A 20,612-nucleotide genomic window follows, 5' to 3' on the forward strand; every position below is an offset into this window, starting at 1 on the left:
ATTTCTATTACTTCTGCCATTTATATCTTGAATAACTGGTAAAAACAAAATTTCATTTTCCAAAGTACCTTATTTCTTATCTTCATTTATATTTTATATTACTTCTTTTAAAATAGAAAATTTTTCACTGAAATTTCTTATTATAAAATTTTCCCAGAAAATACCATTTTTATTCGTATTTCCTTTGTCATTTATATTTTAACCTATACTAAATTTACATTTACTTTCACGGTTACGTTATTTATTATCATGTTATATATATATATTTTTTGTCTAACAAAATTATAAACCATATATATTTTGTAAACATTGTTATCATACAAATATACTTTTCAAACATTTAATTTTATCATTTTTCTGTAATTTAATAAGTTGACATTCCAATAAAATTTTCAGTCTTATTATAATTTGGTAATGTTACAAAAATCTTTATCTTTAAAATTATACATCTACTATAAAAGTAAAACAATTATGTTTTCCCAAATATTATTTTTATTCTATCCACTTGTAAGTTACTTTAAATTTACCCCTAGTCATCATCTTATTCGGTTCCACATTTAAACTATAAAATAACATAAATAAGTTTTATACATTAAATATGTCATTTAACAAACTTATTCGGTTCTAATTCATCTTATTCGGTTCAACATTTAAACTATAAAATAACATAAATAAGTTTTATACATTAAATATGTCATTTACTTCTATTTTTAGTTAACAAACTTATTTTGCTAATAATATTAACAATTAATCAGTGTTTCTAATTCATAGAACTGTTCACATTCACATCAATGTTTCCAATAAAATATTTCATAATAATTACTAAAATAATGTTAATTTGATACAACTAAACAATCTTCCACACACATAATTTGAGTACAACATATTTTCAAATGTAACTGGGGACCTTCACCAGTATGACTAGGACCCCAATCCCTTTGCGTCCCACGTAAAACCAAATCATGCCTACCACCTACATGACTACAACTCAAAGGAAGACCAGTTGCCGTTCCACGAACTTCATTAAAACCATCCATACAAGTTGTACCAATATTCCCACTTGCCTTTTCCTTCAATCACAAATGTTATTCAAATATTTTTTTTTTGTATTCATTATATTTTTCCCCAACACAAACAAATAAAACTTTCTTTTTAAAAAATAACCCTAACATAGTACTTACTGTTTTTTTACTTTTGATGCATTGCACACTTACCAGCCACTTCCCAACGCCAATTCCCTGTCTCATCACATGTCAAAAATAAAAATAATTAAATCATAATTAACAATACATTTCATACGAAAATCTTTTTTTTCTAATTAATAATAGTAACTACACAACCATCGGGACAATATCCTTTACCATCTCCATTTTTCAGGATCTTTGTTGCTGACCCTTATCACCTCCACCAACTCTAATTTGTCTTCTACGTATCTGTAAATCATTTAATTAAAATAAACTCAAAATTTGAACTTCAAAAAATATCAACTAAAACTTAAACGAAACCCATAGACACATCATGTTTCTTATTACATAATTTTGGGAACTTTCTTCTGCATCTGTACTATCATTCATGTCACAGTCATTATGAGGAATGTCTTCTTGCACCTGCAATTAACATGTATTAAAAAAAATTATATTAAAAAATTTATTCAACTACAAATAATTTACGCAAATATTGAATTATAAAAATTACATTGTGTTGCACCCCATCATCCCCTGAATCAAACGATTCCTCAAAACTCATCAAATTATCTTCTATACAATCAAGCAAAGGACATTTAGATTTTATATGCCCACATTTATGACAATTTGAGCATTTCCTTTTCTTGGTCAACTTATTTTTCTGTGGGGCTCCTTTAGTCTTCACAACATTAGGATCACATGTTTCATAATCCAATCCAATAACACTTTTCTTTTCTATTTTTCCAAGTAACTTGAATATCTCTTCCCTGATGAAATTGAAAGTTTCATGATTTTTGGCTGCCATTTCACAAAGTCTATTACAAGATGAAGCCAAAACACTAAGACGTCCCACATGACTCATCTCACTATCATTATTCCCTGCATCATATGACGAAATAATTGAACTCTTTGCATCCTTCATCCAACGCTTGCATATTAATGTTTTAGGAAACAAGGTCATATGATCTAGCCGCATTGAGCATATAATATGCCCACAAGGAATTCCACAAGATTCAAATAACATACAATCACAAAAAAAATTTACATTCTTCACTATCAAACACAACCTCATGTATACGATGTTGTTCAGAGTATTTCTCCACCTTAAATACTACCTTGTTACCATTTTCAGTCCTCTCAACTACATTCATTGCCCCAGCATCAAGTATCTCAGCTTTTACCAACTTGAAAACATGTTGTGTGTATAACTTTGCAGCCTGTTTCTCAATTTTTGGAAGCGAAGTTGTCAACACAGGTTCTGTATAAAATGAATTAAAGTCAGCAATCAATTCATTGTACTTGTAATCTCTTAGAGATTGTTCCAAATTATGCAACAACTCAACCATGCTGTTTTTCCTCCTGACATAAGTTTTAATAAAATTATTTACTCCTTCACACAAAGACGTCGTTTTAATACCAGCAAAAAATTTATCTCGTAGATAAGCATTTGCCCACATACACCTTTTTTCATACATTTGCAAAATCCAGTTATTTCCTTCAACCTGGTTTTTGCTAACCATTTCCTTCCAAAATGTTTCAAACTTTTCAGGGGTAAACTTACCATACATTGCCTTTTTAAAATCAGCTAAAAATTTGCAATTCTTCACATTCTGACAAGCATTCTTTTGTAGATGCCATGCACAAAGTCTATGTGTTGCCATAGGAAATACTTGCCTAATTGCCTCCCTCATAGCCCCATCACCATCTGTCACTACCCCCTTAGGCTGCTGAAAAGACATAGCTTCCAAAAAAGCTTCTAACACCCACTTATAAGTATCCATGGTTTCATCAAAAATCAAACTACCACCAAAAATTACAGTTTGCCCATGATGATTTTTTCCAGAAAATATTACCAAAGGCTTGTTGTATTTGTTCTTCTTATAGGTACTATCAAATGCAACAACATCGCCAAAACATTGATAGTCACACCTACTAGTACCATCAGCCCAAAACAAATGTTCCATTTTTCCATTCTCTCCTAACATATATTTAGCATAAAACAGGGGATCATTATCAGCCTTGCCTTGAAGATAACTTAAGGCAGCCAAAACATCCCCATCTTGGATTTTAGAATGTCTATATCGCTCAATGTGGTTAAAAAGGTCTTTCTTATTAAACCCAATGCCTAAATGACCTCCCTTTTGGTCCATCATGTATCCCATTATATGGCATGCTCTAACCCCATGTTCATGCAAACAATTAACTTGACTCTTATCAGTACTTGACAATCCACGATAAGTCCTAATGAATGGCACATAATTTGAGTGGCACATCTCATGGTTGTGACCTTCCTCAAATGACACAACTTTCCATTTACTTGTCTTTGGATCAACCCGTACACGAAGTTTTGCTTTACAATTAGTACGACTAAGAGGCCTATGCCCCTTTTTTCTATCATCTCTCATAAGATGTTTTTTGTCTCTTAAGCCCCCTTTATTGCATAAAAATTGACGCATTACTATTTTTCCATTTGCATCATGACCAATGTCATCCTTCCTAATCCCAAAACCATGAAATTTACCATATGCAAAGTAAAATTTATATGCATCATGTTCACTACCAAATTTCAAACCCAATATGTCGTCTACAGTCAAATCCATTAAACTTTTGTATTCATTATCATTACTATCAATATGCACATCATCTTCCTCATTACCAAAACCGACATCACTTCCACTACTTTCTTCATCTGATGCATTTTTATTTGAAACATTCATTTCATTCTCATCATCTAAATTAACAAACCCTTCGTCATTAAGGTTAGACATCTGCATTACAAAATTACTTAATCAACTAATGAAAAAAGATTAAACATTATTCGCGTAACATATTTGTTTCACTAACATTTATATTATATAAATTATCCATATGTAATCACACATTTCACAACTATAAAATATAACAAATTTATTACCCGAAAAACTAAAACAAAAACTAAAATAACATTCATATATATTTCATTCATATATTTCACCAAAATAAACATTATCCCAAACACAGTCAATAATACTCCAAATTCAATGCAACACAACTATTTAGTTCAACTCGGTTTTTCTTTTGAAACTTAAATTTCTCAACATTCAATACTAACAATCCTACACTGCATGAAGGTTACAAGTAGTAACACAAGCTAAACAAGGCTATAATACGCCAAAATATAACTTATCACATTTAATTATTAGACAAATCGATTTCAAATGGAAATCGACACAACCTTTCATGACAACAACAACCTGCAAGGATTTCAAATGGAAACAAACACAACCAAAAACACACAATACAGAACAACATGCACGAGGACAAGATGGAAATCGACATACAACACCGGATCCAACGAAACACGAAAGGAAAACATGGAAATGGAGATACAACAACTCATGCAACGAAACACGGGGATAGGAAGGGAAACAACCTTGCCTTAAAGAGAAGAAGATGGAGCCAACAAGAGACTGAACGAAACAGGGAAATACGAACCTTCGAATGAGAGAAGTAGATGGAGCCACGTTTGAATGCAAACAAAATGAGGTGGCATGCATTTACAAATTGGACAAAAGAGGGGACCCGGGTTGGTTTGTTGGATCATGGGGCAGGGGCGGATCAATCAAATTACCCAATCTTTGGTCAAACTTTCAACACGGTGGATGACATGGAGTTAACGAACACGTGGCATCACCTCATTCGCTGTCCGTACAGAGGGCACCAAAACCCTCTATTCACAAAGGGCACCCAAGGATTCTCCTTAATTTAATTATCAGTTTTTCAAAAATTAGTAAATTGCATGTAACTTAGTTAGGTTATATAATCGGAGACTTTTTAAGAATTTTTTTACTAGAATATTATTTTTTTAAAAAAAAATTATCCAAACAACATCTGTGGGAGTTTTTTTACAAGACTAGCATTGTTCATTGTTCAGCTTGGAATTTAGTTTTTCAAAAACCGAATTTCAAGTTTCTCCACCGCAAGTGCCGCTCATTTTCGCTGCTTGAATTCGTCGGACAATTGAATTCTAAGTAGCGTTTTTGACTCTTTTTATTTTTGCATTTTAGGTTTAAGTTATTTTAATAAAAAAAAGAAATTAAAATATATAATAAACAATAAATTTAATAAGTTATATTTATAATAATAATTATATTTAATAATTTATAATTATAATGAATTATTTTGTTAAATTGAAATTTAATATTTATTATAATTATAACTTATTACATTTTGTTTCTTAACATTATAATTTATTAACTTTTTTAAATTTGAATTTTATTATATATATAATTTATTATTTAATTATTATATATTTTCAAAATTATTAAAAATTTAAAATTCTTTTTCTAAAATAAATATAAATATTATTATAAATATGATTTATTAAATTCCAATTTTAGTTGCAATATAACTTATTATAAATATTATTTAGTAAACTTAAAATTTATTATAAAAATATCTTATTAAATTTATTATTTATTAACATTATAAGTAATTAACTTTTTAAAATTTAAATTTTATTATAAATAATAAGTTATATTTATATGTGTGTGTTTTAAAATATTAATAATATGTACAATTAATATATATTTATAATTACTAAATTTAATAAATTAGTATATATTAAAATTATTTAGAATGAAAATTAAATCCAATAGACTCAAAATTGATTACAAGAATAAAGATAATTGGTGGCGAGAACTAAATGCATGATCAATATTTGAACATGTCTTTCTAGTGTGACTAGGAGCGTGATAATAAGAACAATTTTTGACATGATTATGTTATTCTTTAATGTTCATCTCTGTTCTAATCCTGCTAGACTTGGGTTGATCGTCGAAAGTTCTTTTGAGTTCTGGGTTTGGCTACAAAGTTAGTCCAATGTAAGTAGGTCAATAATTTTCATATCGAAACTTTCTAAACCGTCTTTCGTACACCTTTGCTAAGGTATATATAGGAGATATGTAACTTTGATAGTCAAGGTGTGCATGTAAGTATGAAACGAGTACATGCGAGCAAGAGATATGAACTTTTTAAAACTTGTCACAATCACACCACATCTCATCTAGCCTAACCATAAATCTCCTTCTAGGTCAAACTTCTCCCGAATGTCGTGTTTCTTCTGCTAGAAATCTAGTGCTTGATTTGTCAAAGGTGATAACTCTATGAGTGTTAGCCTTTGACTGTACATCTTGAATGGTTTTGCTCGCAATTTTGTAGTAGACGTGTCTAGCATTAATCATTGCATCCACTTCCTGGCCTATTTTAACAAAGAACTTGTTGCAACGATTGTATGTTGCCATTACCATGAAACAAATTGGTAGATTGTGTGTTCTCTTTAATACTGAATTAATAGACTCTGCTAGTTGGTTGTCATGTGTCCCAACGTCGTCCATTGTTCTATGCCAGTGTCCATTTTTACCTAGGATTGTTGTCTAACCATTTTGTTGCTTCAGCATTATTATCTCTTATTATGTTGTAATAGTAAAAGAATCTAGGTTTAGTCATCCCATAGGCTGCAACAAAAATAATAACTAAATAATGAAATCTAAGTAACAAATGTTTAAAAAAATAAGTAATGATAAAATTACCCATGTTGACGGGCTAAACGACCAATTTGGTGCAGTTTTACAAATTATTTACCAAAATGGGGTTATTTTGAAACATGTTACACCTTTGAGGCTATTTTTTACGGTGTCGCTATGGGCCATAGCGACACTAGTGACACGTGGATTTTTCTAAGTCCAGGGAAGCAATGAAAGCCATGTTGATAAAGTCGCTACAACCTATAGCGATAGTAAACGGCTTGACTGAAGTCTCTATAGCCTATAATACCCCATTTTAATATAAAATCAAAAATTTAAAAAAAAATAATAAGTAAATAGTTTTTTAAAAAAATACGAATATGTGAAAGTGGCGCCACAATATTAAATATTTAAATGCTTAAAAAGAAAAATAAAATATATATAAAATAGTTAAATAACCAGAAAAAATTGTATATAAATATAGATTTATATTAAATTGATAATATAAATTAAGAAGTGGAAAAAATAAATTAAGTATATAATTTAAAAAAAATAACATTAAAAAGAGTGGCGCTATGGCCTATAGCGATAGTGTGTCGTTATAGGTTATAGTGTCACAGTATTAAATATTTAAATACTTAAAAAGAAAAACAAAATATATATAAAATAATTAAATAACAGAAAAAATTTGTATATAAATATAGATTTATATTAAATTGATAATATAAATTAAGAAGTGAAAAAAATAAATTAAGTATATAAACTTCTTTTACCTATATATACACTTTTCATCTCCGTTGGTCCCCCCCCTCCTCTTCTTTTACCTACGAAAATTTGGCTTTCCCTTTGCTCCAGTAAGTAAGTTTTTGGGTTTTTAAATTTTTTTAATTTATATGTTTTATTTAAATTGTTTATGTCATAATATATTTTTATTATTTTAGGTTGTTAGTGTTTTTTTGGGATATTATATCATACGAGGTATTTATGATTTTATATATTTTAAATTTTGTAATTTTTTGCAATTTATTTAGTTATATTTAAATATGTGTTTTTTTATATATTGATGTATATACATATTTTTTAACGTTGTTAGTGTGTTATTTTTTTATAGATTATATCATGTTAATTAAATTAAAAAAATAAATCATGTGTTCAAAAATAATTAATTTTATTAGATTTTGTTATAGATGGCATCATCTTCTAGGGGTATGCGTGTCACATGTGAACCCGTCGACGATGATTTATTATCGTTGCAAAATATACATGTGTCACAGCATGTTTGGAACAGAGAAGATGACAGGAGATTAATAGCACGACGTGCTGCTCCAACGCGCACTGGAATTGCGGGAGTTCCACAATAAATGATTCCGTTACTAGATCAAGCTGGGTTCAGATGGATAGCGCGTCTTAATTATATCAAAGTTAGTCCTGGTTTGCTAACGGCTTTGGTAGAGCGATGGAGACCAGAGACACACACATTTCACATGTCATTCGGAGAGTGCACAATTACTCTTCAAGACATTGGCATGCTTGTTGGTCTTCCGGTTGACGGTGAATCGGTATTATCTCGAGGCAGAGCAAATATATTGGGATTGGGTAATTATAACTTGACTTTAACTTATTTGTAAATTTATAGTATATTTTTTATATTGATAATAGTTAAATTTTTTGTTTGATTTTATGCAGTGAGGAGTTGTTCCACCGCAGTCTGAAATTAAAGGACATCGCATGAAGCTATCTTGGTTGGCAGCAAACTTTGGGGACATTGCTGATGACATAGATGATGTACATGTGTTAGTTCGTTATGCTAGAGCTTGGATATTACGTTATGTAGGAGGAGTGCTTGTTCTCGATAGATCTTCGTCGTATGTGTCCTTACGGTGGTTGGTGTTTTTGCGCGACTTTGATATTATTAGGACTTATGCATGGGGTGCAGCTTTGCTTGGATGTTTGTATCGGAATTTATGCACCTCAACCGATTACAAAACCCTAACCTGCAGTGGATTTACCCTTTTATTACAGTTATGGGCATGGGAACGATTTCCAACCATTTTGTCTTCACCATTGCCACCTATTCCTCCAGCCAGTCTAATTGGTTTAAGGTACGAGCAAATTTGAAACTTTACATTTTGATAATTAATCAGTTAATTAAACATTATTTAATTGTTTACAATTTGTTTTTTTAGGTGGTCAAACACAGCGACCAAAATAAGTATGAGCGATGATATAAAATTTTACCGTAAATACTTTGATCGAACTATTAGAAAATCTGTAAGTAATTAACGTTTTGTAGTTTTAAAAAAAAATTATCTAAGTTATTTGTATTTTAATATTTACTAATTAAAAATTATATTTTACAGATTATTTGGCAACCATATCCCCCTGTTGAACAGATACCCGGTGACTGCACACAGGGGATGCAGATTTGGGGTTCTGTAATTTCCTTACTTTGTCTCTGTATTTGTGAATGCCATCAGCCAGATAGGGTGATGAGGCAATTTAGTTGCCAACAACCAATTCCAAATCCTCCAATGACTCTTGCAAATGTGCATGCATTGACCTTACGTGGTAAGGTTGAAGATGACTAGGCTACAATATTAAGTCCAACATTAGAGCATTGGGGTCATCGATATGCATATCACTTCACACCTACTCCTCCACAGGTCGGACTATTAGGTCTGAATTCATAATACATGAGATGGTACCGGAGGAAAGGGAAGCTGCACATTGATCCAGATGAAGTTAAAGAGTCAGTTCTGGTATGTGCACTTTAGTAATTATATTTTAATACACTATTTTGTCTAAATATAAAGTTCTTAATTATTTATGACATTTGTTGTATATGTAGGGAGATGTAGTTGAGTGTTTGGCATACTTGACTTCCCCTCCTGGCAGAGAAGAGTTTTCGTTGGAGGCAGTCACAGAGCAAACTAATCGATTATTATCGATATCTGATGACTATCTAGCACGTGTCGTTGAGCCAGCTGAGGAAGCACCCCCTCCTTCTGAGTCATATGAGATGGGGACATTCAATGTTCCTCCATACTTTAGGGAGGCTGCAGGATTATCACGACGAAGAATGCCTGTTGAGGCTATGGAGCAGACATACCCTGTAGTGCCAGACAGACCGGAAGGGATGTATTATGTTCCTTCACAGGATCTCATTTATCCTTCCCTATCCTAGACTACATATTGGTACCATCCACCACGCCCACCAGGTTTCGAGACATCGGTTCTGATGACCATGACAAATATTTGTCAGTCACTTGGTTTAGAGGAGACGGTCGCAGCATCACCCGAGCCCTTCATCTCGTCAGAAATGATGGCCATATTTGGACATTCTCCTTTTGCAACTCCACAACCAAGTGCGCCACAGGATGACACACAGCAGAGTCAGCAAGCCCCTTATCATATTCCATATGATCATGCTTATATAAGTCATGCTTATACATCAGGTAATATAATATTTAATTAATTTGTCCATTATTTTCATCTTTTATTTATTATTAATAATGTAAATTTGTCTTTTAAATTTGATGTTATATGGGTTGATTTGCAACCACAATTTTTAGCGGAGGCTAGTCATCCACCATCGGAGCCACAACAACTACATGTTCGTCGAAATCCTCAAAGGGCGGCAAGAGAGGGACGACGACGATGCATTCTCACTCCTGGTACTGTTAGAGGTGTAGGTCATCATGATGAGGAAGATGAGGAGGATGAGGAGGATGAGGATTAGACATTGTATATTTATGAACTATTTCATTAACTTTCATAAAATTGTATTCATGGAAAAAAATTATACACTAATTATCATGGTTACATATTCTCGGACAATTGCGCTTTTTGTGACCTTCTTGTTTACATATACCACATTTTTGTCGTCGTTGTGAGCTTTCAACCCAGTCCATTTCGTTTCTAATTCTGGTTGATTTTGGTCAGTCTTTCCCACGCACAGATGTTGGATCTGGGACAAGTATCCAGTCCTCATCACTTGGAGGGATTAAGTCTTCAATTTCGATTGGTTCCTAAAGACCAGAATAGGCTCTTAAAACATAATCAGTTGTATAAACTGGATCTATAAACTAGTAGTAATCAATGCTAACGACACCACATGCAGCTATAACATGAGAACAAGGATAATGAAATGTTGTAAACTTTTTGCATTGACAGTATCATTTGTTTAGATTAACTACCCATTTCTTTCCCCCTGTTTGTCTTACTGGATCAAATGCCTCTTCAACCTCAAATTTTGAAGCTTGAATGTCATATCTACAAACTTGGTGGGAACAAGCCTCTTCTTGATTTTTTTGCAAAGCCTCAACCAATTTAGAAACGAAAACTTTCCCTGATGAAACTTCAGATAAAGCACGACTACCACGAGTACTGAAATACTCAGCGCACCTGGTATAAGTCGATCGCACTAATGTAGTGATAGGCAGATTTCTACAGTCCTTTAAAACTATATTAACACATTCAGACAATTCTTTTGTCATGTGACCGTATCTCCGACCATCTACACCGTATGCCATGCTCCATTTTTCTTTTGATACTCCTCCTATCCACTTTTGAACATCAAGGCTAGATTGACAAAACTTTTCCAGATTACGATCAAAAATGTGTTTACATGGTGTATACCCTGCATACAAATTATGAATGATGCATAATTAGAATAATGAAATTACGAATAATTTGAAAATAATTTTCCTTAGCTAACTTCACAAGTTGTTGTTTTAATTTGGCATCCTTGAATCGAGTATTAAAATTACTTACAATGTGCCTAATGCAGTACTTGTGATATGCATTTGGCGGTCTCCAACCAAGTGCCTCGTTGTCAATGCCCGATTTAATGCTACGATGTCGATCATAAATTAAGCATATTCCTTATTTATTTGTAAGATGTAGCCGCAAATGAGCCAAAAACCACGACCACGCAAGTAATGTTTCTCCTTCCACCACAGCAAATGCCAGAGGAAGAACATTGTTATTACCATCCTGTGTTGTGGCAATGAGCAATGTGCCTCGATACTTGTCATACAGATGAGTGCATCAACTTGTATCAGGGGTTTACAATAATCAAATGCATCATAACACGGCTTGAATGTCCAAAATAACCTGTGAAACTGATGGTAACCACGATCACAACGATTACCAACGAAAAACTCATCATGACACAGATCATAAAAGGATCCTGGCGCAATTTCCTTCATGTATTTAAGTCACCGGGGTAAAAAAGCATAAGATTCTTCCCAATCACAAAATATTTTAACAATTGCTTTTTGTTTAGCCATCCAAGCCTTCCTATAAGATATCTTAAACCCAGTTTGAGATGTTATTCTCTCTTGGATAAGGCTAATCTTGTTTGTAGATCTTGGTTAACCATTCCTACATATTAAATATTCAAAATCAGTGATATAAATTATTATTAATATAATATTATAAGTTGCAGTTGCAGAACTTACCTTGTATAAATGATGCAATTAGTTCAGAATCTAACTTATTATGATCTTGTGACAAAGACATGTTCAAACATGTATGACGTCCATCCCATTGAGTCACTTTCCACTTGTCAGATTTCTTTGACTCAATAGCTCTCATGTACCATCCACATCCATCATATGCATTTGGACATCTAACAACCCACTTTGTCTTTTTCGATTCAACCACATAAAAACTCTGATGCATTCTCATTGCATTTTGGTTTACTGCATTTTTTACTGCATCTTTATTCTCAAACTCCAATCCAACATATAAATCTTGGCCAATAGACCAATTATTAGCCACATCCATCCCTGGGATTTCTTCTTCATCTAGATGACTCCAATTGATATTAGTGTAGTGAGGTAAATTACCCCAAAATTGACTTCCACCTAATTTAATCATAGTAAATATTTTAAATTCAATAATGTAAATTTAAACTAAATTTTTTAAACGAATAACACAAATTATTGACAAATAAAATTTAAACTAAATTTATTAATACAGTAACATAAATTATTGACAAATTTAATTTTCAAATGTTACCTTCAGTAGATGGATACATTGAAATTGGTTCAACCATTGGACTTTGAACAATAGCATCTGACTCCACGTCACTATCAGATGCTTCACAATTATCTATTTCATCTTCATTTGATTCATCAATGCTTTCATATGACAATGAAACATGATAGTCTTCATCATCTTCGTCATCTTCATCTTCGTCTCTTGTCATCACCGGTGATCGTTCAATTGACAAATTTTCTAACGAAATTGTTGAAGATTCTGAGTTACCTATTTCAGCATGTAATTCCATTATTGGCATCACATTCTGACTCATAAAAGCTTCTATCATGCATTGTACATCATCATCATCACTCAATTCCAATGAAGAATATTTGTTCTCATCATGCTGTGAAACAACAAATCTGTAAGTTACAGATAATATAACTTGATTTGACTCAAGACGAAATTTGTTGTGAATCCTTCTCTTTAATATATCCAAAGTTAAACCTCGTTTAATATACATCCCTTTTTTTGGTCCATCAAATGTTACACCTTTTGAACTTTCATACATCCTTCCAGTGTAAATATAAGCTATAATTTGATCCATAATATCTGCAGAAAAATTAAAATATTAGTACAAATACATAGAACTTATTTAAACTACAAAAAATTTCAATCATAAATAAGAATCTAAAACACAAATTAACAGGAGCAAAGAACCAACCAGACTGACTTAGTGGATAAATAACAAATACAGTAACAAAAACAACAATTGCACTTGAGATATCGATGTGATTTACCATAACGGAGGGGGGATATATACTACAAGAGTCTCCATCACCTATAGCGACATCTACATAAATTATTTAATAAAATTTAAAAAAATTTGAAGTCGCTATGGGCCAAGGAGCCTTTTTTTAAAAATTTTTTTGAATATGCCAATATTTGTTTATTTAATTTTAAAAATCAAATAATAACTTATTTATATTTTTTTTACGTTTAGTTTTTATAATTAATTAAAATTATAATTAATATTTATAAAATCAAATAATTAACATAAATTATTTAATAAAATTTAAAAAACACTGAAGTCGCTATGGACTGTGGATCTTTTTTTTAAATTTTTATTTATTTATTAAATTGAAGTCGGTATGGGCCAAGGAGCCTTTTTTTTAAAATTTTTTAAATATTACAATATCTTTTTATTTAATTTTAAAAATCAAATAATAACTTATTTATATTTTTTTACGATTTCTATAATTAATTAAAATTATAAATAACATTTATAAAATAAAATAAATAATAAATAAATAACGTATATTATTTTCTGAAATTTTAAAAAAATTGAAGTCACTATGGGTCATGGAACCTTTTTTTTAATTTTTTTTTAATTTTTTAAATTGAAGTCGTTATGGGCCAAGGAGCCTTTTTTTTAAATTTTTTTTTAAATATTACAATATTTGTTTATTTAATTTTAAAAATCAAATAATAACTTATTTATATTTTTTTTACGTTTAGTATTTGTAATTAATTAAAATTATAAATAACATTTATAAAATAAAATAAATAACACATAAATAACGTATATTATTTTCTGAAATTTAAAAAAAATTCAAGTCGCTATGGGCCATGGAGCCTTTTTTTTTAAATTTTTTAAATTGAAGTCGCTATGGGTGATGGAGCCTTTTTTTTTAATTTTTTTTAATTTTACAATATTTGTTATTTTAATTTTATAAATGAAATAATAACATATTTGTTTTTTTTTTGACGTTTTGTTTTTATAATTTTTTTTTAAACTTTTTTCATATTTTATTTATTAATTTATAAAAACCAAAAATAATTTACTTTTTCATATTTTATTTATTACTTTTGTATTTTTAACTTATATTGCTTTTTTTTTTTACTGTGTCGCTATGGACCATGTGTTTTTTTTTTAGTCCATTAAAGATGTTGAATGAGCCCATAGCGACTTTGTCGTAGGGAATCCGGCCCAACCCAGCCCCCCCCCCCCAAAAAAAAACCCACGTGTCACTGGTGTCGCTATGGCCCATAGCGACACCGTAGAAAACAGCCCCAAAGGTGTAATATGTTTCAAAACAACCCCATTTTGGTAAATAGTTTGTAAAACTGTACCAAATTGGTCATGTAGCCATGTTGACGACATCCTTCTTCAGTGTTGCATTTTTGAATCGTCACATGAGGTTTTGTGCAATGTGTCTAATGCAATAGACATGAATAGAATTGTTTTCTGTCCAATCACTTCCATTTCTAGAATATGCATTTTGAATAGCCTCGTGACGATCAGAAATGAGGCACAATCCGTCTTGCGGTGTTATATACTGCCTTAAGTTCTTGAGAAAAAAAATCATGCATCGCTAGTCTCACCTTCCAAAATAGTAAACGCAATAGGTATTATGTTGTTGCGTCTGTCTTGCACAACTGCGACCAATAACGTACCTTTGTATTTGTTGTATAAAAATTTTCCATCTACTTGAATAATTGGTTTGTAGAAGGCAAAACCATCAATGCATGGTTTAAAGGTCCAAAATAACCTTTTGAATATAACACTGCCCTCGTTCAATACGCCACCTTGGTATGTTGGTTGCATATTGAATTTTCAAATAAAACTCGAAACAAACATTTCCAATGCTTGCAATATACCTGGTAACTTGTTGTACGACTCCTCCCAGTTGCCAAAGATGTTTTCAATGGCATGTTGCTTGGCCAGCCATCCCTTCTTGTAACTGATTGTATAACCCATGGTCGGCTTGATGTGGGCTATGATGGTTGAAATGGGTGTGGATGGATCAACCTTAATAATTTCATAAATGATTTTCCAATGTTGTTCCCTGGTGCGCAATATAGCACGACATCTCTAGGCACAGTCGTGGTGAACGCATTCCATGAGAAGCCTAGTAGTGCTTGAGTATTTAACCTTGTAAGTGCAATGGTTGACAATATAAAATCTGTTAACGGTGTCTTGCACTTGTTCTTTTGTTTGGAAGCGTTGGCCAACAAAGAGTGTTCTAGGTGGATACACAACCATTTCACGTTCCAATAGATGGTTATACTCAGTGTCTTGTTGTTGGATTTCATTGGGAAAGTTTAAAATGTGTGGAGGTGGATTGTATATAGATAGTGGTTCTACTGGTGGATTATTTGTTTCTTATTTTCTTTTGTTTAGCATATTATCTTAAATAACAAAATTTAAATTATTTGTAGTTTTTATGGGCTCCATATCAAGTCTTGCAAACAATACCCATGCAAGCATATAGAGATGCCCAACTATGGACATCATGCACCACCATCATTTGTTTTGCATTTGTTGAATGGCACCAATCCGATAGAGTGAAATTGCAATTTTGTTTCTTCCAGGATGTCTCTTCTCCACCTAATAATTTGAATAACCTACACAAAATTGACATGAGGGGAAGATAAGATGAAAATTGGGTTACAAGACATGCTCAATGGGTTGTGATATGGAATAATAGATTTGAGCACACATTAATCGGTCATCTAATGCAAGGCCCATTATTTCACGCATGAGAATACATGGAATGGTACATGACCAATTCCATCTATTTCCTATCTATGCCACGACTACTACAAGATCCAAGGACCCATCAACAACGAAGGAAATGTTGTGTGGAGGATTTGATACATGCTGAAGACTTGGGTCGTTGGGGGAAGGCGAGGGTGTTTTCGTTTAAGTATTATAGGGGGATGAAGTCACCATTTTTACGGCGGAGGGGTTTTTTCGTTGTCGGAGTCAAGCATGAGGTACGATGGCGGTGGGAGTTCGTCGCGGCGGAGCAAGTCGATGGCGAGTTCGATGTTTCTACGGTCGAGCCGGTTGAGGTGCAGGCACCCCAAGGCGCTGTTGTCGCCAGAGAGGTTCAACCGGAGGTGAAAGGAGGGATGGATTGCAAAGGGACACGTGGCAGGTTGTGATTGGTGGGAGGGGGTGGGAGGGTTGATTAGAGTGGTGACGGTGTGGCAATTTGTAGAGAGTCATTAATGGATGGTAGGAAGAGCATTAAATTTAGAGAGAGAGAGTGAAATGAATGTGAAGAAGTGAAGAGGGATTTATTTTTTAATAGCTATTGCTTTGGTGCCCTTGTGATTGAAGGGGTTGTGGTGCCCCTTCTGTGAGGACCAATGACAGATTGACATGTGGTTTTTTATTTTATTTATTCTATTAATAATATTCACTAAAATATCCTAAACCTATACACGAAACTAGTATTCTTTAACAAATATCAATTCATCTCTTACCCTGTGTTGCCCCACTATGTTCCTCCAAAAATTTTGACAGTTGACATTTTTCAGTACATTTGATTGTATGAATAACAAATAACAAATATCAACATCGTTACAAATTTTGGAAAACATATTTTTCATTCTTTTCATGAAATAAAAAAAATTAAAAAATATGTTATTTAAGTCATTCATATTTTCACACTAGCCGTTTTTCCGTTTTGCTTCAAAAAAATATCCAAGACTTTCACGAACATGGTATCTCATGGAAAGAAAAGGAAATCGCTGGCGAAAACTTCATCGCCACCGACGAGGAGGATATGCACTCGCAACAAGAAGGCAGCCAAGGTGAAACAAGTCATCGAGATATCTTCTAGGTTTGATATGTTACAATTTATTATTTTGTTGTTTCATAATAGGTAACTTTATTTTTCTTCTAAGTATTTGTGCTTTCAGATAATGACTTAATGTTTGTTATCATATTACATTAGCTACATCGAGAGTATTCCTCATCCTTGTATGAACGATGAAAACACCCATACAAAACATGGTTAGGTATCATTAATAAAGCTTGACATGAAAATCAATGACCGTAATTTATGTTTGGTAATTTAATTTTTAATGGTTGGTAACTAAACTCCTAATTTCATTTCATTTCTTATAGGATGCTTTGGAGGACAAAGTCGACCGTTTAGAGTCATTGGAGGAAATGATTATTAAAGGTTTGGACAACCTAACTAATTTGGTTAGTAGTTAAACTTCACGGCTGACTCCTTCAAATTCATCTTGTACTCATTCAACAATAAACAAACACACAAATAGTGATGAACGTGTCGCACACTTTGTTTCACCTGATCATGTTTCCGAGCAAGAAAAAAAAGAAGACATTAATCCTATTGCAAAACCTCCTATCAAAAAACCTGATTCTTTAAAAAAGAGGTTGTTTTCACATACAATAACAAGAAACAAATGGGGATGCTTGGCAGACATGGAGCCACTCCATAATGCTAAGTATGATGGGATGCAAACAACTATCGAAATACCCAGCGTAAGTCATTGTGTATTCTATAATTATTATTTACATAATTACATATTATGAATACCAAACTATTTTCATTATCATAAAATGCAGTGAATACTAATGTTATTTAGGCCACCTATGACGATGATTTTGGACCAGGTTCATGCCATGGTTGCAGCTTATATATTTGGTTCAAATAAAGATGACTCCATAAATGCGTAAGTAATGTTCTACTATATTATTATTAACATCGGACCACCACAATCATTAATAATGAAGTATTTCCTATATTTTTTTTTCAGTAAAGAAGTCCAAATAACTACGTCGACTAACATGGTCAGGGATAGGAACACTCTGAAATCATTGTTTCTAAAGGACTAGTGGATCAAGAGGTACCTTACATTAAATGTTTGTTTTTTATTCTTAGCTATGTTAACTAATATTTGTTGATTTAATAATATATACAATTTTGTATACAAAAAATATTTCCATTAGGTCATTAATCAGCTTGCTTCCATGTTGACTCATGAAGAACGTTCGAATTCCAAGAGAAATGGGTTTTGGTATTTTCCTACAACTGTCACAGTAATGATTATTAAAGGTTTGGACAACCTAACTAATTTGGTTAGTAGTTAAACTTCACTGCTGACTCCTTCAAATTAATCTTGTACTCATTCAATTATAAACAAACACACAAATAGTGACGAACGTGTCGCACACTTTGTTTCACCTGATTATGTTTCCGAGCAAGAAAAAAAAGAAGACATTAATCCTACTGCAAAACCTCTTATTAAAAAACTTGATTCTTTAAAAAGGAGGTTGTTTTCACATACAATAGCAGGAAACAAATGGGGATGCTTGGCAACATGGAGCCACTCCATAATGCTAAGTATGATGGGATGCAAACAACTATCGAAATACCCAGCGTAAGGCATCGTGTATTCTATAATTATTATTTACATAATTACATATTATGAATACCAAAATATTTTCATTATCATAAAATGCAGTGAATACTAATGTTATTTATGATTTTGGACCAAGTTGATGCCATGGTTGCAGCCTATATATTTGGTTCAAATAAAGATGACTCCATCAATGTGTAAGTAATCTTCTACTATATTATTATTAACATCAGACCACCACAATCATTAACAATGAAGTATTTCCTATATTTTTTTTCAGCAAAGAAGTTCTAATAACTATGTCGACTAACATGGTCAGGGATAGGAACACTCTGAAATCATTGTTACCAAAAGGACTAGTGGATCAAGAGGTACCTTACATTAAATGTCTGTTTTTTATTCTTAGCTATGTTAACTAATATTTGTTGATTTAATAATATATACATAATTTTGTATACAAAAAATATTTCCATTAGGTCATTAATCTGCTTGCTTCCATGTTGACCCATGAAGAACGTTTGAATTCCAAGAGAAATGGGTTTTGGTATTTTCCTACAACTGTCGTAGTAATGATTATTAAAGGTTTGGACAACCTAATTAATTTGGTTAGTAGTTAAACTTCACTGCTGACTCCTTCAAATTCACCTTGTACTCATTTAACAATAAACAAACACACAAATAGTGACGAACGTGTCGCACACTTTGTTTCACCTGATCATGTTTCCGAGCAAGAAAAAAAAGAACACATTAATCCTATTGCAAAACCTCCTATTAAAAAACCTGATTCTTTAAAAAAGAGGTTGTTTTCACATACAATAGCAAGAAACAAATGGGGATGCTTGGCAGACATGGAGCCACTCCATAATGCTAAGTATGATGGGATGCAAACAACTATCGAAATACCCAGCGTAAGGCATCGTGTATTCTATAATTATTATTTACATAATTACATATTATGAATACCAAACTATTTTCATTATCATAAAATGCAGTGAATACTAATGTTATTTAGGCCACCTATGATAATGATTTTGGACCAGGTTGATGCCATGGTTGCAGCCTATATATTTGGTTCAAATAAAGATGATTCCATTAATGTGTAAGTAATGTTCTACTATATTATTATTAACATCGGACCACCACATACATTAACAATGAAGTATTTCCTATATTTTTTTTCAGCAAAGAAGTCCTAATAACTACGTCGACTAACATGGTCAGGGATAGGAACACTCTCAAATCATTGTTACCAAAAGGACTAGTGGATCAAGAGGTACCTTACATTAAATGTCTGTTTTTTATTCTTAGCTATGTTAACTAATATTTGTTGATTTAATAATATATACAATTTTTTATACAAAAAATATTTTCATTAGGTCATTAATCTGCTTGCTTCCATGTTGACCCATGAAGAACGTTCGAATTCCAAGAGAAATGGGTTTTGGTATTTTCCTACAACTGTCGCAGTAAACTTGGGAAAATATGCAACAACAAATAATGGTTAATTGTGCCTCAGTTTATATTATATGATATTTTTTTGTAATTAATATCTTTGGATGTTGTGTTGGCCTTTTGAGTTTTGAAATGCATACGTGTATGCATGGAAACCAATTGAGGAGGCAAATGAGTTGATGATTGATGACAGTTATCAGTAGTGATTGTCTCGTTTTACGTTACATTTTCTCTTGTTTTTTTTAAGTATTTATGTTAAAATAAACTTGTTTTACATATTATTAATCTTTATTGTACGTTTCAA

General features: G+C 32.1%; 2 protein-coding genes across 4 annotated transcripts; one reads left to right on the forward strand and one right to left on the reverse strand.

Moving 5' to 3' along the window:
• Positions 1–823: 823 nt before the first annotated feature.
• Positions 824–4,909, reverse strand: LOC109794460 (protein FAR1-RELATED SEQUENCE 5-like). Of its 3 annotated transcripts, none has more exons than XR_014428271.1 (4): positions 4,597–4,909; positions 1,533–1,607; positions 1,362–1,433; positions 824–1,238 (listed from the first exon to the last, which is right to left on the reverse strand). XR_014428271.1 is itself a non-coding variant. In XM_083061180.1 (4 exons), the coding sequence occupies exon 1, from the start codon at positions 3,956–3,958 to the stop codon at positions 2,213–2,215; it is 1,746 nt and encodes a 581-aa protein (XP_082917306.1). In that variant the 5' UTR covers positions 3,959–4,909; the 3' UTR covers positions 824–1,070; positions 1,182–1,238; positions 1,362–1,433; positions 1,533–2,212. The 3 variants fall into 3 exon arrangements, 2 of the variants coding, with proteins under 2 accessions (XP_082917306.1, XP_082917305.1); XM_083061180.1 differs by having other exon boundaries at positions 824–1,070; positions 1,182–1,238; positions 1,533–4,909; XM_083061179.1 differs by having other exon boundaries at positions 1,533–4,909.
• A 3,140-nt stretch (positions 4,910–8,049) lies between these two features.
• LOC145949781 (serine/threonine-protein phosphatase 7 long form homolog) lies at positions 8,050–9,276 on the forward strand. The gene is made up of 4 exons (XM_083060663.1): positions 8,050–8,247; positions 8,396–8,790; positions 8,875–8,959; positions 9,082–9,276. The coding sequence occupies exons 1-4, from the start codon at positions 8,050–8,052 to the stop codon at positions 9,274–9,276; spliced, it is 873 nt and encodes a 290-aa protein (XP_082916789.1).
• Positions 9,277–20,612: the final 11,336 nt, after the last annotated feature.

The sequence above is a fragment of the Cajanus cajan genome, chromosome 7 (assembly GCF_000230855.2).
Source record: "Cajanus cajan strain Asha chromosome 7, NIPB_CcT2T_4, whole genome shotgun sequence".
In the NCBI taxonomy this organism is placed as follows: domain Eukaryota; kingdom Viridiplantae; phylum Streptophyta; class Magnoliopsida; order Fabales; family Fabaceae; genus Cajanus; species Cajanus cajan.